This window comes from Lissotriton vulgaris, chromosome 2_2, assembly GCF_964263255.1.
Source record: "Lissotriton vulgaris chromosome 2_2, aLisVul1.2, whole genome shotgun sequence".
NCBI classification, from domain to species: Eukaryota; Metazoa; Chordata; class Amphibia; order Caudata; family Salamandridae; genus Lissotriton; species Lissotriton vulgaris.
Window position 1 is genome coordinate 319,281,579 of NC_141688.1, and position 27,057 is coordinate 319,308,635.

Genomic DNA, 27,057 nt, shown 5'->3' on the forward strand with positions numbered 1-27,057 from the left:
ACATCTCTGGCTGGGATGGAGGCAAGCTACACTGATGTCTGGCCACAAACTGGAGGAAGGTAGGGGAGGAGTGGAGAAAATGGGGAGACAGTGTACCTATATTAAACAATTTGAAGGAATAGTGGAAATTTGCAGTCCAAAAGAGCGAGTCATAGACGGCTATCCTTAAAGTGGTGCACAGTCAAATCCGCCTTCCCCCCAAAGATCCTTGATCGGTCAAAATGCATGTCCTTCAATAACGTAGAACATCACTAGAGAACCCGGTAGCCCCAAGTCACCCCTGTCTTCTAATAATGATGTTGGTGCCAATAGCACAGCAGCAAAGTTCAGATTGGCCCTCTTGGTGCACTTGGCTGCACCCAGGCCATGATATATAGTTTGAGTAAAGAAATATTTCAAGACAGCGGGCAAGATCTTGCTCGCCGCGCCCCACAGTGCATGTATAGTGGCCCAAGAGGCAAACAGCGTCCAAAGAATGTAAGGCCTGACTGGCAGGATTTTCTTTTTGCCTACAGCATCATTGTTTTTGGATTCCCTCAGGAGAAGCAGTAGCGAACACATTAAGGCTCACCGTGCTAACCGACGCTTGAACTATGAGATTCTTCGAAGTCAGATATTGCTTCAGGAAGGAAAGGTCCGTCGTAGATTGCCTCTGGCGCCTAGCAATCGGGCAGCTCACAGCGGGTGCTGAACATGATTTGGACCAGATAGCGATAACAGTCTAAGTCAGCATTTCGTTACATTGAAGTAAGGGCTCCGCAGTTGATGGTCGAGGCTGCAAAATCCCAGTTATCAAGTTTGCCTTAGTCGTTACTGTGGGCAGCTGTAAATCGAAAACCTCAGCAGACCTAGATATGACCATCTCAAAGGATGTACTCTCTTTAAGTACGGGTCCCACAAGGCTGTATTCAATTCTATTTCAGGAGACGTGACCAAACCACTAGCATTCTGGAGGTCAAGATAGAATTCGGTATCAATATAATGAGAGGGTAGTAAGTTGTCCTCTTCATCGTCTGCATTGTGGGGAACTTGTTTGAGCCCCTGGGTCGCATCGTAGTCAGAACCACACACGGCTTTCAACATCAGATATTACTGGGTTTAAAATAAGGAAGCCGGAGGGGAATCCTTCCAGCAACAAGCTGTGCTTTAGTTATTTCATGGTGCAACATAGTCCGAGATCTTCCTGGAGTTTGGCTCCACATCCGACAGTGCCACGTAGTCCGAAACTGGCACCTCTGTACCAGAAGTTAGCACCAAGCCTGACATAGCCCATGGGCTCTGAGGCAAAGGTGTCAAAGAGTACCTAGCTCTGGTAGGCCACTAGGGCAGGGTCATAAATGGGTCATTTGGTGCTGCGTGGGGGGGGGGGAGTGTGGGTGGGATGGGGTTGGGTAATGAGAAGGTGGGACAGCTGGTGTTAAACTGGACGCCTCAACTGCTCAATGCGTATGCATTGCCTCCAGAAAGGTCTCTATTTGTTGAGGAAAAGATAACGGCCTGGGGATCTTCAGGCACATTGGCTTGAACCTTAAAATCAAGTCTGAGCAAGACGATGTTAGTTTCAGTCAAATCTTGTAAGTGCTGAATGTGCATCTTCTCCATGAATTGGCAGGATGTAACGGAGGTGGACTGCGCTTGGCCTTCTCGTGTTTGCATCAAGACTTGTCTTTCGATTTCGTCTTGGATTTACCCGAGGACACCGAAAGGGAGCATCCCAAGACTTTGAATAGGACAGGGCTTGCTTCTTGTGTTTGAAGACAAAGTTTGGCTTTACTCTCCCCGCTGGCCATTAGAAGCATCGGGGAGAATTTGCATTAGGTTTTCAAGATGTGTTTAGAACCAAGGCATCAAAGACATATAACCAAGGCATGCATCCTATAGGCGCGGCACCATTTCGATCCATGGTTTTAGGAGACCTCCCAGCACTCCGGGCCACAATCCAGCCCATTGTTTTTTGCCCACCATGTCACCTTACACAAGGACCAGCCAATAGATAATCAAACTTGAGTAGGCAGGTGACCAACACCTCGACATACCCATCGCACTTGCAGCTTTGAGTTGTCTCATCCAGAGGCGGGACAGAATCGGCACAAATTCCGATGCCACCACATACCCGTGCGCAAGGACTTTTGCAGAAAGTTTCCAGATCTGTGGCCTGGGAAATTCACAAGGTGATGATTCTGCAGTTACAAGCTTCCATCAGAAGTGTTCTTATGCATCTGCTTTTCAAACACAATTGTGTCTGCCTTCGTGGTCCTGTCCAGAGCCCATCTAGTGTTACTCGCTTTCTTTGTTCTCAGCTGCATGGGTATGAATTACTGTTCTTAATGCGGACCCTGCGTACTGTACATTGTGTGTTCCTGCCCTTCCATGGAGCCCTCACTAGCGCTGCTCCTCAATCGTGCCCTTGATTTGCAAATGTCTTCAATGCGCACTCTGAAGTTCCAGAGTGAAGCGTTCCCATGAACTTTGCCCCTTCAATGACCACTCTTGAGCTGTGCTGCTCTAGAACTGTGCTCAGAGTCCCTGCCTTGAACTATGCACTTCCAAATTCTGCCCCTGTGCCAGAGCTTTTGAATGCTGAACTATGTGACTTTGAATTGCACTCCTCCCAACCACTGCTCTTGAAGTGTGCCCCACTCATTCTCATGTCTCTGAAATCTGCCCCTCTGAGCTGTGCTCCCCTCAATCAACACTCCAGTAAAGGTGCTCCGACAAATGGAGGCTTCAGGCGTCTTAAGTGGCTTATGATGTTGTTGGGACGAAAGCCCCCTACATTGTTGTGTCAAGCGGTTCCGCCCTGCCACTGTTCTACTGAGAAGAGCTCTGGGAGTCACACCTATGTCAGCGAACCAATCCTGCAAGTCTTGACATACTCCATTTACGATATCTTTCTGGTGACATCAGACCTGGGATATAATGTCAGGGGGGAAGAGGGAAGGGCACAGGAAGTCTGCCTCCGTTTGGAGAAAGAGTGGCTACTGCCCTTTTAAAGAATGACTATACAGTAAGTGCCTGTGGATGACCTCAGCTTGTTTGCCCCGTCCAATCAGATCTCTTGGCCTCTCGTGTTACAACCAAGCACAGATCAAACCAATCAACCTAAAACTGAAGAGCAAAGACAGGCCAGCGGCAGCTCCCCAGGACTCCATGCATTTGGAACTCCCTACCGCTGGAATACAGACTGATAGATAAAGAACTACAGTTCCGTAAAGAGATCAAGTCCTGGCTGGATATGCAATATCTTTAAGGCATGATCTGCCCATACTCAGGACCTGACTGCTTAGCGCTGCAAAGCCCTAGGGCAGCCATGCGCTTTACAAAACCCCTAAAAATTACGATGCAGGGCGCTCCTGATTTTCATCGAGAGTACACCTCAAACATAGTGACTTAACAACTGAGATGCTAACATGAAGGAACTGATGCTTGTTTCTAGAGTTTTACTCTGCCATTTGGGATTAAGAGACACACTTGCACCTATCAGCAATGTAAAAAATTTAGCCGTTATTCTGGTCTCCAACCATACCATGACCCTAAAAGTGGAAGAAGTCATACTCTCTTTACTCAGTAGTCTAAAGAAACCCCTTCCCCTTCCATCTGTGGCTTCCCGCAACCTGAATAAGGAAACCATCTCACTCCAGTCCTAAGACAGGCCTATACAACTGGACTTGAACTAAGGGCTCCCACACACGCCGAAGAATTCAAAACCAATAGCAAAGACTACTCCAGTGTAAGGAAATGGCTTTTTGCAAGAGTAGCCCCACACACACGTTTTGTCCCCATTTGGACTACCAGGTACTGGTGTAATGGCTCTGAGACTCCCCGAGGCTCTGCTAAGCAGGACGCGGTGCATGTGCTCTAAGCCTTAACATGGTGCATGTTTAATTGGCGTGTCCCCAGTTGGTATAGCCTAACTTACTTCTAAGTCCCTTGTACATGGTACCTGGGGTACCCACAGGTCTATGTCCCCAGGGACTACAGCTCTTGTTGTGTCACTCTGAGTGGGACATGGTCAAACATGGCTCCTAGTATCAGGGCCTGTATGTTGAGGTGTCTCTTGTAGACTGCAGCACTGGTTGTGACCCCCCCACACATATGAAAAGGTGAAACATGCTCCCAGTCTGCCACTGCAGACAGGAAGGGCAGTTTAAAACGGCTAACTTGACTTTGAAACTTAAAGTGATGGCAAAGCCCAAACCTCCCTTTTTTAATGTATGCAAGTCACCCCTATGGCAGGTCTAACGAGCCGTAAGGCAGGGTCTGCAAAAACCCTAAATTGTTGTTTTTCGCTGAGAATGGGCTCGTAGCTGCTTTGGCAAGTACAGAATTGCAGCCTGGCGCCCTGGTCCTGCTAATGTCTGAATGGGACTACTAAGGTTGGTACTGTCTGGTATCTAAATAATCAGTGCATTAAATCAGATTGTGTGTTGATTCCAATACCCGTGCCTGGATTTTGCATTATTTCTACCTCTACAGTATCTGTCTTATGTTTGTGCTTGTGTGATGCACGACTTATGTCTTACTAGTTAAGTACTAGTTGGAAGAGTGAATGTGTGCAAGTGTGTGTGTGTGTGCGTGTGTGTGTGTGTGTGTGTATGTGTGTTTTAGAGTGTGTGTGTGTGTGTGCGTGCATATGTGTGTGTGCTTGTGCATGTACGCTTGCAAACCTTTAGTCTTCTTACCGTGGAAGCACGTCTGACCGTCCGCCTGCAGATTGACTCCAGTGGGGCACGTGCAGCTGTGGCCTTTGGGAAGAGGAGCCAGGAGGCACAGGTGACTGCAACCTCCGTTGTTAATATGACACGCTGTGGGCACTGCCAAGGGAGACAAATAGAGATGTACTGTGGGATCTGGCAGGGCTTAGAAGACACATATGAGCAGGGAGGACAATAGTGAGTGCACAGAAATCAAGGAGAGAGGTACTAGAATGGGACAGGCCAGATGGGGAGCTCAAATGTTGCACAGGGCATCATGGAATCTGGGCCAAAGGCATGCAAACCAGACAGAGGCAGTGCAGGAGTAGGCAGGAGCACACAGGTAGTTTGGCTCAGTAGGTGCAGTAATGACCAGGCGGGCATACTAATACTTAAAAGGATGCAGTAGGCATCAAATGCAGGTTGAAGGAAGATGACATGCAGGGATCATCCCAAGGGGAGGCTGCGGACACACAGAAGATGCAGGGGTAGGCAGGAAGGAAGGATGCAAATGAGTGTAGGTACAGTGAAGGTAAGATGCAGAGGGAATACGTGTGTGCAGGGAGGATGGCAGACCGGCACAGGAGATGTAGGTGCTCGCAGACAGGTTGTACAATCAGGCAGTGGGGTCTCAGGAGCAGGCAGAGAAGTAGGCAGGAAGGACGAAAGGAGAACATAGGCATAAAACAGAGAAGATTCTGGAGCAGGTAGAAACAAGCAGGAGCAGGCAGATGGGTTGCAGAAGCAGGTAGAGGAGATGCAGGAACAGACACAAAAGATGCAGGAACATGAGTAGGAAATGCAGGAGCAAGCAGAAGAGGTGAAAGCAGTGAGAGAAGATACTGAAAAACCAGAGGAGATGGATGAGCAGCCAGGGGGTTGAAGGAGCATGAAGGAAATTCATGAGCAGGCAGAGGAGAGGGAAGCACAGTCAGAGAGAATAAAAAAGCAGGCAGAGGAGAGGGAAGCACAGTCAGAGAGAATAAAAAAGCAGGCAGAGGAGATGGAAGCGCAGCCAGAGAGTATAAACAAGCAGACGGAGGTTATGGAAGCACAGCCAGAGAGAATAAACAAGCAGGCAGAGGAGACAGAAGCAGCTAAAGAGGACACAGGAGCAATCAGATAGATGGACCCCTGCAGGGAATGAATGGGCATGAAAGAGATGGCGAGCAGGCACAGGAGATGGAAGAACAGCCAGAGAGGACAAGCAGCAGGAGAGCACATGCAGACGTAGGCGGAAGGTCCCCAGACCTGGCGAGCGGTGCCGGTGGAAGACATGTATGTCCATCAGGTTCTCCAGGTTCTCCCGCAGGGTTCTGCGCTGCAGGCCAGTCTTCCTGTCTGCGCTCTCAATGCTCTTAGACTGCCAGTCCGTCCAGTATATACGGTCCTCATACAGGGTCAGCCCGAAGGGATGCGGGAGATTGGTTCCAATCAGCACCTGAGAGCACAGCCCAAAATAAAAGAAGCATTACTTGCTCTGCACGCAAAGGCCCATCTGAGGTGCCAGTTATTGTGGGTCGAAGAAGGAAAGTGGTACAAAATGAGCGCCCTCTGCAAGACTGTAAACCATGTTTGTTTTTCTTCAATAATTTGCATTCCACCACCCTGTGAAGAGCAACAGGTTACTGCAACCACTGCTGTGTGCACACGCTATGAACGAGCGCTGTCTTGATGTCGAGATATCTGACTCTACGCACCCAATCAAGAGCCTCAAGGATGACCAGGGCCCGGTCGTTCCTGATCTTCTTGAGAACTCTGGGCAGGGCGGGTATGGGTGTAAGGCAGCCAGGAGGCCTGAGACCCACTCGTGATGAAAAGTGTCTCCTAGTGAGAGCCGCCTTGGAAACTCCAAACCGGGATTGATCATTAGCTCAATAAATCATATGCTCACAGTTGTTCATTTTTCATGACTAGATGAGTATTTGAATTAATCTACTCTGTAGACCTAATCAGTAAAGTGTGTTCAACAAAAAGCAACCACCTGAAAAAACTTTGTTTATTCCAAAAAGGAGTTTTTAATAAATTACTCCAGCACAGCGAAAAATAAATATATACATTTGTACATCTTCAAGAACCAACGGTAAAAAGGGGGAGCAACCTGCTTCTAAAAAGGGGGTGCCAGAAAAAGAAGGAAAGAAGTGATTTGAAGAAAAAAGGGGTGTAAGCCTCAACAGAAAAGTGACATAGGATTAGGGTAAATTGAAAAAACAAAGCTGCAGAAAATTCAGCTGATTATGCAATAAGGCCACTGATTGCTTGTTACATTTTGGTCATTTATACAGTCTCAACTGGCATGTATAATGATTGTAAAAAGTGGTCCTATTTGTTTATGAAAAGAAACGTCGACGTTTCGACCCGTCTTGGGGTACAGGGGTAACTGTGAACCTCGACCTGCGGGTCTTCCTCAGGACGTATGTGACACAACCTTCATACCGTGGTTTTTTAAGCTGTGGACCCAAAATTCCTTTTTAGTTGGATGATCACAGTCCTCCTACACCTGGATGGACGTTAAAGGTATTTGACCACAGTCCAACACCAATTTCGTGGTCGTGGGCGTCCCACACAATTTATCAAGTGGTGACACCAGAGGTAGTAGATACAGCTCACAACAAGGCACCGTCCATTACTTTTGTTTTCTCATAAGGACATCACTTGTTGGAGTATTGATTAAGGAGATATGCTGCTCAGTCCACGATTCACGAATCACGATTGTATCGGACACGGCAATGTCGCCGGTAGCAGACACATAACCCGCGCCTCCAGGTGTCGGTTGGAAAGCGGTCACAGGAGAATACATCCCAGTGAGGTTCGCCCGCAAAAGACAAGATAAGCAATTTTTCGGCGTCTGGACTGAGCAGCATATCTCCTTAATCAATACTCCAACAAGTGATGTCCTTATGAGAAAACAAAAGTAATGGACGGTGCCTTGTTGTGAGCTGTATCTACTACCTCTGGTGTCACCACTTGATAAATTGTGTGGGACGCCCACGACCACGAAATTGGTGTTGGACTGTGGTCAAATACCTTTAACGTCCATCCAGGTGTAGGAGGACTGTGATCATCCAACTAAAAAGGAATTTTGGGTCCACAGCTTAAAAAACCACGGTATGAAGTTTGTGTCACATACGTCCTGAGGAAGACCCGCAGGTCGAGGTTCACAGTTACCCCTGTACCCCAAGACGGGTCGAAACGTCGACGTTTCTTTTCATAAACAAATAGGACCACTATTTACAATCATTATACATGCCAGTTGAGACTGTATAAATGACCAAAATGTAACAAGCAATCAGTGGCCTTATTGCATAATCAGCTGAATTTTCTGCAGCTTTGTTTTTTCAATTTACCCTAATCCTATGTCACTTTTCTGTTGAGGCTTACACCCCTTTTTTCTTCAAATCACTTCTTTCCTTCTTTTTCTGGCACCCCCTTTTTAGAAGCAGGTTGCTCCCCCTTTTTACCGTTCGTTCTTGAAGATGTACAAATGTATATATTTATTTTTCGCTGTGCTGGAGTAATTTATTAAAAACTCCTTTTTGGAATAAACAAAGTTTTTTCAGGTGGTTGCTTTTTGTTGAACAAACTTTACTGATTAGGTCTACAGAGTAGATTAATTCAAATACTCATCTAGTCATGAAAAATGAACAACTGTGAGCATATGATTTATTGAGCTAATGATCAATCCCGGTTTGGACCACTGTTTTTTCTAATAATATTGACTACCCAGGTCCAATAACCGTTTTGGGTTACCCCATTTTTATAATGGTTGCCTTGGAAACTCCAGCGCGCAGAACTGCTGACATTGCAAGTTCGTCAGTAGTAAATAGATCTAACCAAGGCTCTCTCCACTGCTGAAAGAGACCTTGCACCACCTCTGGATGTGATTCGCCAGGCATCTACGGTTGAGTTTGTCCGCTCTGGCGTTCAGACAGCCCGCCAGATATTGAACCACCATGGATATACCCTGCTGTTCCAGTCATGTCCAGAGACGCAGGGCCTCTTGATAAAGGATCTGTGACCCCACACCACCCTGTTTGTTGCAGAACCACTTGGCAGTGGTGTTGTCGTGAACACCTGCACTAGGCTTCCCTAGAAGGAGGGTAGAAAGGCTTTCAATGCCAATCTGATCGCTCGGAGCTCCAACAGGTTGCTGTGAGGTCCGGATTCAGAAGGAGAGCAGAGTCCTCTGATTTACCTCTCCCAGATGGCCGGCCCACTCTAGAAGTGACGTATCTGTCACTACTGTCAGATCTGGTCGGGGAAGGGAGAGGGCTCTGCCGCTTACCCAATTGCGGTTCACGAGCCACCACTGCAGGTCTTGTAGTTCCCTCCCAGATCTGGACCATTCGGAGAGATTCCCCTGATGCTGCGCCCACTGGAACTTCAGGTCCCACTGAAGAGCCCGCATTTGCCACCACCATGAGTCACAGACAGGATGCAGGAGGCCCTGAGGCCAGCAGCCTGAGAGTCAGCCTCACCAAAATCCCAGATAGAGGCTGAAACATCTTTATCACAGCTTGAATATTGTGACCTCAATGTCTGGAAGGAAGGCCCAAAACTGCACCATGTCCAGAACAGCTCAAATGAAATGGAGCACCTCAGAGGGAGTCAGGTGCGACTTTGTCACGTTGATTGTGAACCCCAGCAAATGTAGGAGGTCCACCGTAGTCTGGAGGTGGGAGACAACAGGTTGGGGAGAGCCCGCCTTCAACAGCCAGTCACTGAGACGGGGGGAGACTGGAACCCCGGATCCCTGCAGATGAGCTGCACCCACCGCCATCACCCTGGTGAACACCCGAGGGGCGCTGGTAAGGCAAAAAGGGAGCACAGAGAACTGAAAGTGCTTCTGGACCACCATGAACCACAGGTAATGTCTGTGGGTAGGCAGGACAGGAATAGTAATAATAATATTAATAATACGGACACTTGTAAAGCGCAACAGCTACCTCCCACAGAGGTGCCCGGCGCTGAAGAGATCAGTAGTGCAGCTGCAGAAGGAAAAAGAAACCCGGTCTCTGGACCCTAGTCTGCCGCAAAGAGCCAGGTTTTAACTTTTTTCCTAAAGAGGGTCTCAGTTTCTAAGGAACGGAAGTTATTTGGCGGAGAATTCCACAGTTTTGCTGCTCCAAGCGCAAAGGATCTTCCCCCCATGCGTGCTTTCTTGAATCGGGGAATACATAGTAAAAATTGTGAGTTGGACCTCAGGGATCTAGCCTGCTTATATCCACGTAATCTTTGTTTTAGATAGTTTGGGCATGTTCCATGCATAGCTCGGAATGCCAGTGTCAAGGCCTTGAATTCAATTCTCCTGGCTATTGGAAGCCATTAACGTGCTTTTAAATGCGGAAAGACATGTTCGCGAAAAGGTACTCGCCTAATCAGCCACGCAGCCGGCTTTTTACACCATCTGCAGACGCTTGATCAAATACTTTGGTTGGCCCAGATAGAGGCCATTAGCATAGTCCAGCTTAGATGTCACTAAGGCATGCACTATACTTTTCCGGCATTCCTCTGGCAGCAAATGCAGGAATTTCTTTAAATTCCTCAATTTGCAGAAGCAGGTATCTGTCACCTGACGTATCTGTGCCGAGAATGAAAGGTCAGCCTCCCACTTCACTCCTAGATTTGTATACAATCTGCCGGGGAAGGCCCATTTCTGTAGGCCACCAAAGGCCCGGAGCCGGGAGTGGTTCTTCACCAAAGAACAGCACCTCTGTCTTACCCGCATTCAGCGTAAATTTGTTGCAGTTCATCCATAGCGCAAAGTCTCTTACGCATCCCTTGACATTCTCAAAATATGAATCCAGAAAGTCCAACACTCCCATCCAGTCTCTCGGGTCCAGGGCAGAAAAGACCAGAGCAAGAAAAAGCATCTTATATTTCTCCTTCTTGAGGAAGAAATTGAGAGAGTGCAGGTCGAGGATAGGACAAAGGCCTCCATCTTTCTTGGGCACCAGAAAGTAGTGAGAATAGCAAACACAACTTACTTCTGGCATCGACACTCTCGCTATGGCTCCTTCCTGGGTCATTTTCTAGCGGAGAAGGGATAGGTGGTCAGCCTGTCATAAGTGGGTGGCATGAAAGGAGGGTTAGTTTAGGAGGTGAGGGAGTAGCCCCTGGGACAATGTGCAAAACCCATCTGTCCAAGGTTATGGACGGCCAGCAGAGCAGGTGATTCTTTTTACGTTGGGACTTACCCGAATGAACAAACGACTTAAAGTGCGACAAACTTCTCGGACTCAGCAACCGCTCCCAGAACCTTCCTCTTGACTAGGATCTGGAACATCGAGTTGCCAGGAGCTTAAGAGATCACTTCCTCAAGGCCTTTGGGTGTATGACGTGGCAATTGGATAAGGCCTTCGGATTGAACTCGTGCTTGAGGCACCACCAGAGCGGGTCTGTCACCGACATTGAGTGGTGACAGGCGCCGCTGGGCTTGAAGCTGGCCTTTTTCAATGGCATTTCCTACCACATCTGGAGGATAAAAACCTCAAAAAGCTTTGACAAAATGTTGAAAAAAGTTAGTCCAAATTTGACTAAGGGGTAGCTCTTCCTGGATCTGAGCTGACTGGTGTGGAAAGAAAAGAATTGATGTCAGCACGCTTGGGTGGCACCGATAGAGGCACTGCACAAGTAACTTCCGGCGCGGATGACGTCACACATAGCCGAGCGATTCCACTTACAGGCGTGCAGGGGTACTGCTCAAGAATTTTTTTCGGATCCAGTCTTACGCCTGGTGATAATTCTAAGGTGCCGCTTGAAGTCTCTATCAGATAACCATTTTAGTATCGGACACCAATTTTGTTTTGAAACCAAGAGTCCCTTTGCAAGCCTTGATGCTCGAACAATTTTTGTGGTGGCACAGTAGCCACCCACACTTTCTCCTGAATTTCGTATTCCTAAAAATAAAAAAATAAAAACTTTGCACAAAGGTGTTACAAACCTAACTTTAGGTTTGTATCTTGACATGTAAACTTTATCATTCTCAACCAAATTTAAGATGAACCACATTGCGTTCCAGAACCCTAACCAAGCGCTGGAATAAAAATGAATATGTGATGCTGCATTGCATGCGGTACAACGCCTGCGTTGTTACAGCGCATACCATTACACCGCTAGTTGTTTCTACGACTTGCTGTAGGGGCTGCGCTGGATTTAGGAATAGTATAATTTACTATTCCAACTCCAGCGTGCACAACAGTAAGGAAGGTGTTGGAACAGTAAATTATACTATTCCTTAGTTTAGAGCGCCCCCTACAACAAGTCGTAGAAACGACTTGTGTTGTAATGGTTAGCGTTGTAACAACGCGGTCGTTCTGAGGACCACGTTGTAATCGCATGTGTCATGCGATGTAAACGCTGCTTCCCTGTAAATATACACTGCACACAGGGCAGTTTCAGTGCAATGCTCTGTGGAACCAGGTGGTAATGGAATGCACTTGCAATGAAAGCATCTTTAGAAAAAACAATTTTGCATCTTCTATATCCGTTCTCTAAGAAGCGTTGGGATGCTCTAGGGTAACTACGCGCTATACAAAACTGTTTTAATAATGATAATAATAAGAATGACCCATGGATAGAAATAACATTCTGAAAAGTTCACATTTCTGCCACGCCATTAGATGGCAGAAATATGCGCAGCACGTGCACCCTTAACTCATCATTGCTACAAAAGGTAATTGGGTATAGCGTCTGGTGGAGAGGGGCTCACCCTGCGGTCAGATCCATCCAGGTTGGAGAACTCTATGCTTTTAGTGCCGGCATCCGTCCAGTACAGCCGCTCCGCCTCATAGTCAATGGCCAAGCCGTTGGGCCACGTCAGATTGGACGAGATGATAACGATGCGTCCTGATGCATCCATGCCAGCACGCTCGATTTTGGGGCTGGCCCCCCAATCCGTCCAGTACATGAACCTGTGAAATAAATACGAGATTTCATGTCATCGGAAGGTCAGTCTCTCTTCCCTCTTGATGCTCTCGCACCTTTCAGTAAGCACAGGATGGTAACCTGAAAGAACAGCACAAGCACAGGGATCCAGGGGGATTTCTCTATCTCCACATAGCAATGACACACAGTCCCTGTTTAGGTTGCCCGTTGCTTAACAAATAAATAATAATAATAATAAGTCATTTATAAAGCGCCTGGCTACACAGAACTGTGTGTCCCCGCGCTAACTGCTAATACAATACAGAGATCCAGAGGAGCTGTAGAAAAGGAGACTCGGGGGACGTTTACATGTTGGAGAACAAGTAAGTTTTCCATTTTGCCCGGAATCTCAGTTCAGATGGCTCCATCCGCAAGCGGAGCGTGAGCGCATTCCAGTATTTAGAAGCTAAATACCTAAAGGATCCTTACCCTCCGACAGGATCCACCACAATGTCTCGAGGCCGGTCCAGGTTCTCCCAGATCAGTACAGTCCGCATGGAGCCATCAGCATTTGAAACCTCTATCCGGTCAGTACCTGCAAAACCGGACATGACAGTTTGAGAGGTGAAAGAGGAAAAAAGCAAAGACGAGTGAGCAGAGAAGGAAAGTAAAGGGTAACTGAGAGGTAGAAAAAGCGGGCATGAGATTCATGAGGAAGGAAAAGCAAGCCCCCCCTTATGTCCTAGGTTGGAATATATACCCAACTACACCCCACAGTAATTATTCAATCATGACAAGAGACATCTAGGCTTCCACCTATTTATGGAAAAGACAGACCCTGTTACTGGTTGCGACTGTACGGTGCCACGTCTGGCCTCTAAGGATGCTCTCTAAGGTAGCACCTTGAGCCCAGGGTCTGTACTGGGGTCTTCGCTCCTGTAGGGTCTCTCCTGCACCTTGAGCCTGGGGTCTGTACTGGGGTCTTCGCTCCTGTAGGGTCACTCCGGCACCTTGAGCCCAGGGTATGTACTGGGGTCTTCGCTCCTGTAGGGTCACTCCGGCACCTTGAGCCTGTGGTCTGTACTGGGGTCTTCGCTCCTGTAGGGTCACTCCTGCACCTTGAGCCCCGGGTCTGTACTGGGGTCTTCGCTCCTGTAGGGTCACTCCTGCACCTTGAGCCCCGGGTCTGTACTGGGGTCTTCGCAACTGTAGGGTCACTCCTGCCCCAAGGTGCTATCATCCCTGTCCAGTATGCATGGATGAGGCGGTCATGGTTCACCTTCAACGTACGCTATCATTCCAACTCACAACCAGCCACGGTCCAGGTGATCTCATGAACGGCTCAGTTCTCTGGTGACTGGGCTTACACAGCGTGTCAGTTCGTGGTGTACATCCCACCCCTCCCCTGAATTCTCAATTCTCCCCATTCAAACCATAGAGTGTCCTTTCGCCTGAGAAGAGCCTCACTGTATCCATAAGGCACCCCCGCTACGAGATCTGTACCTAGTACCACCACAGTACCTGCGTCAGTCCAGTACAGCTTGTTTGTGACCCAGTCCATTGCCAGTCCAGCGGGGCTCTCGAGGCTGGTGTCAACCACAACCTGACAAAAGAGCAGAGAATAGAATGAGACAGAGGGTGGGGGTTTGAGGCCTCACACACACACAGAGGACCTTTTCAGAGAACTGGATGACATCAAACAGCTGCAGACAGAAAGAGGATAGGGCCAGGCTGAGAGAATCTCTAGACAGATGCACACCTGAGCCTTGATGGCGGGGATAAAGGAAGAGCCTGTCCAGAGCCCAGAATCAGAGGAGAGGATGGGGTGTGACCCTGAGAGACAGGGGAAGGGGCAATTCAAGAGAGCGCATGACTAGAATTACAAAGAGGACAAGCTCACACAGGGAGGCGCCCTTTCCATAAGACACACCAACAACACTGAATGGGCATGCGCCAATATAAAGCACAAAGGTGGGCAGTCTGAACAGCTTGTGTCATTATGTATTACAGCTTCCCACCCCAGTGAATAATCGAAATACATGCAGGGTGTGCAGAGAAGGTGCATAAGTAACCAACCAAGTCTTCAGCAATGACTGACACCATGAACCAGTTGCCTGTGCAAATATACACAGAAAAACACAGCAGCTAAGCGAGCGAGACTTAAACAATACAAGCATATATAACATTGTCCCCAAACTAATTCAACCTGTTTTAGGTTGCTACATTCAGTGAAATGTGCATCCCACCTCTTGCAGACTTGGAGTAGTTCACTATCTTAATTCCAGCCACAGAACATCTGAGCACAAATGCTTGCATGGGTTTAGGAGCGTTCAAAAGCTTGGTAGGGAATTTTGTATGCATTGTAGAAATCTTATATCCTTAGGCTAGCCCTCGAACCCAGGCTTTGGGGCTGGTTGGTGGGCTGAGGAGTCAGATGCACAAAGGTAAGGTGCACAGGAGGGGTGTGTTTATGCACCTGCATGCATCCAAGTGGTACTCCCAAGGAAAGCGCCTGCAGAGACAGGGGGTATTACCTGCTGCCCGCTGCCGTCCCAGCGGGCTCTGTTAATGGAGTCGGTGGTGATGTCGGTCCAATACACATACTCGTCCTTGGCATCCCAGTCCAAAGCCACGGCGCTGCGCACATCGGACACCGGGATGACATCATCCGAAAGGTCTTCAGTGTCAAAGCTGATCCGACGGATGTCCGTCCTTCGAGCAAAAAGCAGGAACTTGTCAAGACCTGATCAAAGGTCGAAAGGGCTCCTTTTAATTCCTCTACAGTTCAACAGTAAATCGCATCATTCACATGGGCACAGGTGGGAAGGCTCTGCCTGCAGTACTACCTGCACCAGGCGGGGTAGATTGGGGTCCTAGGGGCAGTTCATGATCATACAGAGGTCTCACTTGATCAAATGGGGGTTCTAGAGACAGCGGGCGGTCCTACCTGAGGATTAGTGCACCAAGGTCAAGTGTAGCCTTTGAGGGGCAGTGGGTGCTACAAACCAAGATGGTGCTTCATCGGAAGTGGTTCGCACTAGATAGCGATAGAAGGGTAGATAAAGGGGTATTAGAGGCAGCCAGCACTACACATGAAAACCTTGCCCACCAGGGGCAGAATCAGTTTCTGAGGGCAGTTAGTGCCACCTGCTAATCCCATGCTCCCAATGGGGTACAGCAGGAGACTTTAGGCGGCTATAAATTCACACTGAAGTCTTACTTCGCGGGGTTGGGTCGGACACCTTTCCTCATTGGAGGGTAGGGTGGCATTTGAAGGGGTAGTTATTTCTACATCCCACTGGAATGAAGAGGAGAATCAGAGCTGAGGTTAGTGCTTCATAAGCAGTTCATGGTCGGTCCAGGGAAGAGGGGGGCGCCCCCAGCCGAGCTGGAAGACTGGGGTTGGGGACAGACAAAAACACTAGGACAGAGAGATCTCAAAGAAACACAAATGCAAACTAAGGGGGATGGGTCTGTGTGCCATGATGGGACTGACTGCACCAGCACCCTCTGCCAACCTGAGCTCAGTATCTCTCCACCAGCTCCCTCTGCCAATCTGAGCTCAGTATCTCCCCACCAGCTCCCTCTGCCAACCTGAGCTCAGTCTCCCTCTGCCAGCCTGAGCTCAGTCTCTCCCCACCAGTGCCCTCTGCCAACTGAGCTCAGTCTCACCCCAGCATCTCCCTCTGCCAGCCTGAGCTCAGTCTTCCTCCACCAGCTTCCTCTGCCAGCCTGAGCTCAGTCTCTCTCCACCAGCTCCCTCTGCCAGCCTGAGCTCAGTCTCCCTCTGCCAGCCTGAGCTCAGTCTTCCTCCAGCAGCTCCCTCTGCCAGCCTGAGCTCAGTCTTCCTCCAGCAGCTCCCTCTGCAGCCTGAGTTCAGTCTCCCTCTACCAGCTCCCTCTGCCGGCCTGAGCTCAGTCCCTCTACATCAGCTCCCTCTGCCAGCACAAGTGCAGTCTCCCTCCACCAACTCCCTCTACCAGCCTGAGCTCAGTCTCTTTCCAGCAGCTCCCTCTAACACCCTGAGCTCAGTCTCCCTCCAACAGGCCCCTCTGCCAGCCTGAGCTCAGTCTCTACATCCGCACCCTCTGCCATTCTGAGCTCAGATTCTATCCGCCAGATCCCTCTTCCAGCTTGAGCTCAGTCTCCCTGCACCAGCTCACTCTGCCAGCCTGAGGTCAGTCTCTCTTCACCAGCTCCCTCTGCAAGGCTGAGCTCAGTCTTCCTCCACCAGCCTTAGCCCAGTCTCTCTTCACCAGCTCCCTCTGCCAGCCTGAGATCAGTCTCCCTCTACCAGCTCCCTCTGCCTGGCCTGAGCTCAGTCTCTCCCCACCAGCTCCCTCTGCCAGCCTGAGCTCAGTCTTCCTCCACCAGCCTTAGCCCAGTCTCTCTCCACCAGTTCCCTCTGCCCGGCCTGAGCTCAGTCTCTCTCCACCAGTTCCCTCTGCCCGGCCTTAGCTCAGTCTCTCCCCACCAGCTCCCTCTGCCCGGGCTGAGCTCAGTCTCTCCCCACCAGCTCCCTCTGCCAGCCTGAGCTTAGTCTCCCTCCACCAGCTCCCTCTGCCGGCCTGAGCTCGGGCTCCCTCAACCAGCTCCCTCTGCCCGGCCTGAACTCTGGCTCCCTCAACAAGCTCCCTCTGCCGTCCTGAGCTCAATCTCTCTCCACCAGCTCCCTCTGCCGGCCTGAGCTCGGGCTCCCTCAACCAGCTCCCTCTGCCGGCCTGAGCTCAGTCTCTCCCCACCAGCTCCCTCTGCCAGCCCCAGACCAGTCTCCCTCCGCCAGTTCTAGATAAGTCCACCTCATCACCCGCGGATAGGCGTTCTGTTGCCATGTGCTGTATCCACAGATACTTACTTTGCGCGCATGCGCGGCTGCTGATCTTGCGGAAGCCGGTGGGGCAGGCGCACGTGTGATTGCGCAGACTCGGAAGGCACAGATGGGTGCAACCTCCATTATTGCTTCCACAGCGGTTCCTCCCTGCTCAAACAGCAAAGACACAAATACCCCGTTTAAGACAAGCAAGCATCAGCGCTGGTGTAAAAACATCACACGCCTTCCTGTCGAAGGCGTCAGAGCAGAAGAGACCATTACGTACCTGTAACAAAGGGTTTGCAGTCTGATACCCAGTGCATTGCAACAATGCCAGTTCAGGAGTTACTCAAAACTGTTTCAGTTTTACTTCCCTTTGGACATAAGCTCTAAGGTGTGTATGTGGTCACCCCTGTGTGAGGACAAACCTCGCCCTGCAGTACCCCTTGGTGTGGCACCACATTCTTATTGTTGCTGATGTTGGCAGCTTAGGGCTTGATTTACATCTTGGCGGACGGGTTACTCTGTCCCAACGATGACTGATATGATATCCCATATATAAATGCCATGGGATATCATGGAGTTTATATTTTTGTGGGCGGGCTATCCGTCACTGTTGTGATGGAGTAACCTGTCCGCCAAGACCTAAACAAGGCCCTTAGTGTGAGGGACTTTCACTGTTGCATTGCGCAGTCCATGGTTAATGGATAGCGCCTTGGAGAGTACTGTTCTCGGTCAATGGTGTCTCAAGCCACTAAAGCGACTGCATTCCAACTGGATGGCAAGCTACTCTCTTTCATTAACTGACTCCCACCCTAGTGAGGACTCTCAGTCATGGTTTACTTCAAGAGGACTGGGGTTAAGAAGCTCAGATACACTATGACAGTAAATAACACTTATTATCTTCAATATCCCACCAGTCCTATAGCTTAAAAAAAAACAGGACTTCTATTTAGTTATTTAAAAAAAGAGCCAGAACAATATACGGAGTGATCTTAGAGATGCGTCCCGAAAAGCGACCTAACTCTAGTGTCCAAGCTGAGTGACTGCTCACCAGGTGCCACCACCAGACATGTTTTTGGACCCCTGGGTCGAGAGCCTGCCGCTCTCGGGGTCCCGAAACAATACACGTCCTGTGACGAGGTGCCAAGTCTCCTCCACCAGAATGGGCAGGGTCCACGAAAGGGAAGCTTTAAAAGCTTGCCGACTTTGTGAGCTGACCCAGCCATTTGCTGCTTCCAGGAACTGGCCCCCACCAGTTCCGACCCCCACTTTGGAGGGAGAATCAGCGGGAAAACCAAGGTAGGAGGAGAGGTGTGCCGACCTTCGCCAACTCCACCGCTCAGGTGGGGGAGGCAAAGCAAAGCACAACTCTCAGTCCCCGCCAACTTGAAGATGGGGGGGCCCAGCCAACCATTGAATGAATGAGTGTACGTGTAAAGCGCACAGCTACTCAATCAGAGTATCCAGGCACTGGTAAGTTCACGCATAACAGTACCTATAAGCATGTCTAGCCCTGAAAGTCAGGTTTTAGGGTGTTTTTTAAAGGTTGTCAAGTCAGTTATGGCTCTCAGAGCAGCTGGAATTTGGTTCCATGCCTGAGCTCCCAAAAGATCTGCCCTCATATGGGCCAGGTGTACACTGGAGATGCAAGCAAGGTCCGAGGAGGAGGATCTGACCGGGCATGTAGTGGCTAGTTTGCCTATTGAGATAGCCCACCCCCTTACCATGGAAGGCTTTGAAGAACGTGACCAGGCCTTAAAATGAATTCTTTCTTTCACCGGGAGCCAGTGTAGTGCTTTGAGATGAGGGGCCATGAGTGCCCTGAGCTTAGGCCGAAGGACCAACCTGGCCACAGTGTTTTGAATCACCTGAAGCCGCTGGAGGAGGTAACCAGGCAGACCCAGGTACAAAATATTAGCCTAGTCCGGTCTAGAAGTCACCAAAGCTTGGACCACTGTTTTCCTGGTGTTGAGGGAAAGAAGCGGAAGGAACTTTCTTAACATGCGAAGCAAACCAAAGCAGGTGCCCACTAAGACCTGGACTCGGGGTCTCATAGAGAGTTCTATTGATGTGGATGCCAAGGTTTGTAACCGTAGATTGGGCTGAGAGTGGCAGGGACAACTCCTCAGGCCACCAATGACTCCAGTTGCTCAAGGAAGGCAAGCCAAAGAAGACAATCTCAGACATTTTGGGATTGCATTTAAGTTGGTTTGCCTTGAGGCAATTGAACACCTTTGTGAGACAAGATCTAATGTCATCCCCATCAAAGTCCTCTCCCTTGTCATAGGTGAAAATCAGCTGTGTGTTGTCAGCATGTGAGATTATCTTGGCCCCACAGGCCTCTGCCAGGGATTCAAGGGGAGACATGTTCAAGTTAAAAAGAGTAATGCTGAGGATGGAGCCCTGAGGGACTCCTACGTTCATGCTTGGCATGGGGGAAGCAAAAGGGGGCATCCACATTTTCTGGTTTCTATCCCTAATGACAGATGTTATCCATGCGAGTGCTGAACCACTGGTGCCAATATCCCTCACCCTGTCCAAATGTCTATCATGTAGGACCTTGTCGAAAGCCGCTGACAGATCCAACAATATAAGGATAGCTATCCCCCCTGGTCAAGCTTTTCCTTTAAGTGCTCCATAACTCCCAACAGAACCGTCTCTGTGCTGTAATTGGCCTTAAAGGGAGATTGAGTCATATGCAGGAGAGTGTTGTTTTCTGCATAATCTGAGATAGCTCTGTTAACGTGCTTCTCCAGTACCTTAGAGAGAGCCGGGAGAAGGGAGATGGGTCTATAGTTCGAGGGCACTTTCGGGTCCGCTGAAGGTTTTTTAAGGAGCGGTAGAATTTTTGCATGCTTCCAAATGGACGGCACAATGCCTATGGAACTGGATGAATTCAGCACCTTATTCACTATGGGATTTATAGCGGAGGCCACAGGTGCTAGTAATTTTGCTGGACATGCATCCACCAGACTTAAGGCCCTTGAAAGTCGCAAGCGATGCCTCTAGTTGTATAGCAGGTAACTGCAATAGCATTGGGGGTTGCCAAGGGCCGCACTTCCTGCCCAAGTTCTGCCGTGGAGCAGGGTTCTCCCAGGTTTCCTCAGAAAAGGACTGTTAAATCTCAACAATCTTAGTGTGGAGGGATAAGGCCACCAGGCGGGTCCATTCAGCAGAGTGCAGAGACTCCTTAACAGCGACCTTGTGGAAGGTGAACGACTTTACGATGCTAAAGATCTCTTTGCCCTTATTGGTAGCGATCTCGTTCTTAGTCTGCAGATAGCCCTTCTTGGTCTCTTTCACCTTTAGAAAATGAGATTTTAGGACTGCCTTATAAATCAGCAGCCAAGTTCTTCTGCTCTGCTGTCTTCCGCCCCAGCGCAGGGACACCTCGTTCGAGGTAGCTGTGCGCTTTTCAAATGCCCTTTATTTTTATTTATTTTTATATTTCTTTTTATTAACACAAGGCATCAAAACAATAAATAAATAATAACATTACATGGGGGAGACAGTCTCCCATATCGCTCACAAGGAGAGGGTAGGGAAAAGCGGGAAACATGGTACATAATCATAAACAATCACGGCGAGGCAGGGATATCAATGGGAGCATCTACAGGTGACACACAAATGTCCCCCCTATAACGATTCCACAGCCGCCACACAGGTGTCCCCTTACGGGTGCGACCCCTTGCCACATAAACAGTTTTTTCTCGCAACATAGACCAATCCATGTTCTCCATCCATTCTTCAACTGTCGGCACAAGCTCTGCCCCCCACCTCTGTGCTATATTCCGTTTCGCAATCATATTACCTAAAGTTACCAATTTGGTCTGCGCCACATTTAGATCCGTAGGTTCTCAAATATTCAGGAGGCATCTCCGTGCTTCTGGCAACACAGCGACTCCTAGAACCTCTCACATGACATCATGTATCCCACTCCAATACGCGGTCACAGAACAACACTCCCAAATAATGTGAAGGAAAGTACCCACAGAGCCTCAACCTCGTCTACACAGACCAGTCTCCGATAGTCCCATCCGAACCAGGCGGGGCCCTGTGACATAAACCCAATGCAATATTTTCAGCTGGACAAGGCACAGGCGCGGTGGGATTACGACCACCTTCGGTGAGGAGACCGCAGCTTGCCGGTCCTCATCATCTAGTTCAATACCATCATTCGACTATTTGTCCCTTAGCTCGATCAGGAGATCTGCCCTATGGTTTAATCAATTTTTTATAAATCAGGGAAATGGTCTTCTCAGGCAGTGGCCATCCAAAATTCTGCCTTCAAGAGGAGACGCCTCAGGGAGATCCGCCATCAACGCATGCTTGACCTGCGCATAACGAAAGTACTCCGCTTTCCCCAATCTATATTCAGTTTGCAATTCCTCAAACATCTTAATCCTCCCCTTAACCAATACCGCACTGACAGTAGAGATCCCAATCAGATCCCACTTGTCAAAGCCCTTTGTATTCCAAAGCTTGCCCAACTTTTCGGAGTCAAAAAGCGGGGTAGCTTGCGTCATGCGGTTCCTCCATCCCAAAGAGCTGGTAGCGTCACGCCAAATCCGCACCTCATGCCTAATCGGTCCTGTCAGACCACCATCCACCGACCTGGCATACAGTGCACAACTATAGGAGACCACAGGGAGAAGCCATCTATCCATTGCATATCCAGGGTCAGTAGGGGATCCATAAGTACAAAGGTTAATGGCTGCTAGTTGTGAGGCCCAATAGTATCGCTTGATTTCAGGGAGTGCAATCCCGCCGTCATACCACGGAAGCGTCAGTTTAGCCAATGCTATCCGGGGTCTACCATCCCACAACAGACTACGTTGTAATCACTCAACCTCTCGAAAGTAACTCGCTGGCGCAACGTCTAACATATTTTGTAGAGCACAAAGAAAGAGGGGCAAAGACATCATTTTAAAGAGAGTCGCCCGCCCAAGCAGGGAGAGAGGAAGTCTCTCCCAGCCGGCTACATCGCTGCGTAATCGGACCAAGGGGGAGTAGATTCCTAGAATATCGGATCGCGGGGTCCAAGGAGATAAATATTCCCAAATACTTAAACCCATCCGTAGCTATTTGGATCGGGCAGTTTCGCGGGAGAAGCGGGCATCCCCACTAATTACGAATAACAGCGATTTACCCCAGTTTATAGAAAGGCCCGAGTTCCTTCCGAAGGAGGACAACACATCGCAAACCGCATCAAGGGATCTCCCAGGGGAGGACAAATAAAGTAATATATCGTCTGCATACAAAGAGATCCTATCCTCCCACTGTGGCGACCACCGGTGACCCCGAACCGAGGGCTCCCAGCGGACCCAGGCGGCCAACAGTTCCATAGCCAGTGAAAACAGAAGGGGAGAAAGGGGGCTACCTTGCCGGGTGCCCCGTCCAAGACTAAATGGCAACGAGACCCGATTATTCACGATTACTTGGGCAAGGGGTTCAGTATATAACAAGCGGACCCAGCGGATGAAATCAGAGCCAGAGCCAAATTTAGCAAGGACAGCCCACAGGTAAGGCCATTCTATCGTATCAAAGGCCATTGTTGCATCAAGCGATGCTATTACGGTGGGCTCCATCAGGGTGTGAGCCCTGGCGAGCACCCCATGCAACCGACTCAGATTGAGATCCGATTGATCGGGGTGTATCAATCCGCTGATTACCTTAATCAATCTAGTAGATAGGATCTTAGCAAGGATCTTGGGTTCCGCATTTAATAACGAAATAGGCCTATAGGAAGCACAACAGGATTTTGGTTTACCCTCCTTATGAATAACCACTATAGAGGCTACCCTAAGATCATAGGGCAGTATTCCCCTCTCCCGGGCCTCAATGAACATGCACAGCAGGTAGGGAGCAATCCTATCGGGTCGAAGTTTGTAAAGCTCAATTGGGATCCCATTAGGCCCCAACGCCCTACCGGAGTTTAAAGAGCGTACCACCTGGGCCACATCATCCGTAGTGAGGTCACTATCCATAAAGTCCCGGTCTTCCCTAGACAGACACGGGAGCTGCAAGTCGCGCAGCATCAATTGGGAGTCCTCCTCCGGGAAGTCCGAGACTGATCAAATGCCCTTTATTATTATTATTATCAGCTTGTCCTCATGTTTATAGTGTTTACGCCACTTTCTTTCTAAGCAATTGCATTCGCTTTTGCTAGCTCTGAAAGACTCGTTGAACTAAGGGGTGGAGAAACTAGCCCTCCTGGAAGTGCAGAAGGTCAGAGGGGCTACCCCATCCACATTTGTGCTGAGCCTGGATTCTAGAGCAAGGGTTCCGAGTAGTGGAGGAGAGCAGCCTCCAAGGCAGGGAGGAATATTTTGTGAAGGGCTCTGTATTTATATTCCGCCAATTCCAACGGGGGCGGGATATCTGTCCCTGTACTAGGTATCTTGAAATTAATGAGGAAGTGGTCTGACCAGATGATGGAGGGCGGCAGGACTGTCTCCAGTTCTACATTACAAAAAATCTGATCATGGGTGTGGTTCAGGTTATGCGTGGAAGAGGAGTTAAAATGGGCAAGACTGCATGCTGTCATTACTTCGGACAATGAAATAACATGTGGATCCATGGGTTTGCCCATATGTAAGTTAAAATCTCCTAAGATGAGAAGGTGGTTATATCAGCAAGAGGGGCAATAACTTCACTAAGGGACTTTATGAAGTGACCAGGCGGCCCCGGAGACTTCCTCGTGGTTTTGGGCCACTCAAACTCGGGCCCTGTGCGCCGGATGCAGAGGGGTGCAGACTGGTGGATTTGGCCGGATCCAGAGTCTGGTTCTTTGAGCAAGTTCAGTGCTCATGAGAGACAATTTCTTTGTAGGGAGCAGCACTCTGGGGGCTGCTGCAGTAGGCGCAGCACTCTGAGGGCTGCTGCAGTAGGTGCAGCACTGTGGGGGCTGCTGCAGTAGGTGCGGCACTCTGGGGGCTGCTGCAGTAGGTGTGGCACTCTGGGGGCTGCTGCAGTAGGTGCGGCACTCTGGGGGCTGCTGCAGTAGGTGTGGCACTCTGGGGGCTGCTGCAGTAGGTGTGGCATTCTGGGGGCTGCCGCAACGGGTGTGGCACTCTGGGGCTGCCGCAACGGGTGCTGCACTCCGGGGATGCTGCAACAGGTGCTGCACTCCGGGGCTGCTGCAACAGGTGCGGCACTCCGGGGCTGCTGCAACAGGTGCGGCACTCTGGGGCTGCTGCAACAGGTGCGGCACTCTGGGGCTGCTGCAACAGGTGCGGCACTCTGGGGCTGCTGCAACAGGTGCGGCACTCTGGGGCTGCTGCAACAGGTGCGGCACTCTGGGGCTGCTGCAACAGGTGCGGTACTCCGGGGCTGCTGCAACAGGTGCTGCACTCCGGGGCTGCTGCAACAGGTGCGGCACTCTGGGGCTGCTGCAACAGGTGCGGCACTCTGGGGCTGCTGCAACAGGTGCGGCACTCTGGGGCTGCTGCAACAGGTGCGGCACTCTGGGCCTGCTGTAATAGGTGCGGCATTCTGGAGGCTGCTGTAGTACGTGCAGCACTCTGGGGCTGCTGTAACAGGTGCAGCACTCTGGGGCTGCTGCAACAAGTGCGGCTCTCTGGGGCTCCTGCAACAGGTGCGGCACTCTGGGGCTGCTGCAACAGGTGCGGCACTCTGGGGCTGCTGCAACAGGTGCGGCACTCTGGGGCTGCTGCAACAGGTGCGGCACTCTGGGGCTGCTGCAACAGGTGCAGCACTCTGGGGCTGCTGCAACAGGTGCGGCACTCTGGGCCTGCTGTAATAGGTGCGGCATTCTGGAGGCTGCTGTAGTACGTGCATCACTCTGGGGCTGCTGTAACAGGTGCAGCACTCTGGGGCTGCTGCAACAAGTGCGGCTCTCTGGGGCTGCTGCAACAGGTGCGGCACTCTGGGGCTGCTGCAACAGGTGCGGCACTCTGGGGCTGCTGCAACAGGTGCGGCACTCTGGGGCTGCTGCAACAGGTGCGGCACTCTGGGGCTGCTGCAATAGGTGCAGCACTCTGGGGCTGCTGCAATAGGGGTGGCACTCTGGGGCTGCTGCAACAGGTGCGGCACTCTGGGGCTGCTGCAATAGGTGCAGCACTCTGGGGCTGCTGCAATAGGTGCAGCACTCTGGGGCTGCTGCAATAGGGGTGGCACTCTGGGGCTGCTGCAATAGGTGTGGCATTCTGGAGGCTGCTGTAGTACGTGCAGCACTCTGGGGCTGCTGTAACAGGTGCAGCACTCTGGGGCTGCTGCAACAAGTGCGGCTCTCTGGGGCTGCTGCAACAGGTGCGGCACTCTGGGGCTGCTGCAACAGGTGCGGCACTCTGGGGCTGCTGCAACAGGTGCAGCACTCTGGGGCTGCTGCAATAGGTGCAGCACTCTGGGGCTGCTGCAATAGGTGCAGCACTCTGGGGCTGCTGCAATAGGGGTGGCACTCTGGGGCTGCTGCAATAGGTGTGGCACTCTGGGGCTGCTGCAATAGGTGTGGCACTCTGGGGGCTGCTGCAATAGGTGTGGCACTCTGGGGGCTGCTGCAATAGGTGTGGCACTCTGGGGGCTGCTGCAATAGGTGCGGCACTCTGGGGGCTGCTGCAACAGGTGCGGCACTCTGGGGCTGCTGCAACAGGTGCGGCACTCTGGGGGCTGCTGCAGTAGGTGCGGCACTCTGGGGGCTGCTGCAGTAGGTGTGGCACTCTGGGGGCTGCCGCAACGGGTGTGGCACTCTGGGGCTGCCGCAACGGGTGCTGCACTCCGGGGATGCTGCAACAGGTGCTGCACTCCGGGGCTGCTGCAACAGGTGCGGCACTCCGGGGCTGCTGCAACAGGTGCGGCACTCCGGGGCTGCTGCAACAGGTGCGGCACTCCGGGGCTGCTGCAACAGGTGCGGCACTCTGGGGCTGCTGCAACAGGTGCGGCACTCTGGGGCTGCTGCAACAGGTGCGGCACTCTGGGGCTGCTGCAACAGGTGCGGCACTCTGGGGCTGCTGCAACAGGTGCGGCACTCCGGGGCTGCTGCAACAGGTGCAGCACTCTGGGGCTGCTGCAATAGGTGCAGCACTCTGGGGCTGCTGCAATAGGGGTGGCACTCTGGGGCTGCTGCAATAGGTGCGGCATTCTGGAGGCTGCTGTAGTACGTGCAGCACTCTGGGGCTGCTGTAACAGGTGCAGCACTCTGGGGCTGCTGCAACAAGTGCGGCTCTCTGGGGCTGCTGCAACAGGTGCGGCACTCTGGGGCTGCTGCAACAGGAGCGGCACTCTGGGGCTGCTGCAACAGGAGCGGCACTCTGGGGCTGCTGCAACAGGAGCGGCACTCTGGGGCTGCTGCAACAGGTGCGGCACTCTGGGGCTGCTGCAACAGGTGCAGCACTCTGGGGCTGCTGCAACAGGTGTGGCACTCTGGGGCTGCTGCAACAGGTGCGGCACTCTGGGGCTGCTGCAACAGGTGCGGCACTCCGGGGCTGCTGCAACAGGTGCGGCACTCTGGGGCTGCTGCAACAGGTGCGGCACTCTGGGGCTGCTGCAACAGGTGCGGCACCCTGGGGCTTCTGCAACAGGTGCGGCACTCTGGGGCTGCTGTAATAGGTGCAGTACTCTGGGCCTGCTGTAATAGGTGCGGCATTCTGGAGGCTGCTGTAGTACGTGCAGCACTCTGGGGCTGCTGCAACAGGTGCAGCACTCTGGGGCTGCTGCAACAGGTGC

At 51.0% G+C, this 27,057-nt stretch overlaps 1 protein-coding gene across 5 annotated transcripts in view; it reads right to left on the reverse strand.

Annotated features, from left to right (window-relative positions):
- The window catches only part of LRP4 (LDL receptor related protein 4), a 409,878-nt gene that overhangs the window by 91,643 nt on the left and 291,178 nt on the right, over nucleotides 1–27,057 (reverse strand). For all 5 annotated transcript variants that reach the window (XM_086959686.1, XM_086959685.1, XM_086959683.1 and 2 more), the window contains exons 16-22: nucleotides 17,416–17,538; nucleotides 15,095–15,303; nucleotides 14,082–14,163; nucleotides 13,050–13,155; nucleotides 12,406–12,607; nucleotides 5,946–6,135; nucleotides 4,683–4,814 (exon numbers count right to left, since the gene is read on the reverse strand). In XM_086959686.1, coding sequence (XP_086815812.1) covers nucleotides 4,683–4,814; nucleotides 5,946–6,135; nucleotides 12,406–12,607; nucleotides 13,050–13,155; nucleotides 14,082–14,163; nucleotides 15,095–15,303; nucleotides 17,416–17,538 — 1,044 coding nt within the window. The remainder of the gene's footprint in view (nucleotides 1–4,682; nucleotides 4,815–5,945; nucleotides 6,136–12,405; nucleotides 12,608–13,049; nucleotides 13,156–14,081; nucleotides 14,164–15,094; nucleotides 15,304–17,415; nucleotides 17,539–27,057) is intronic.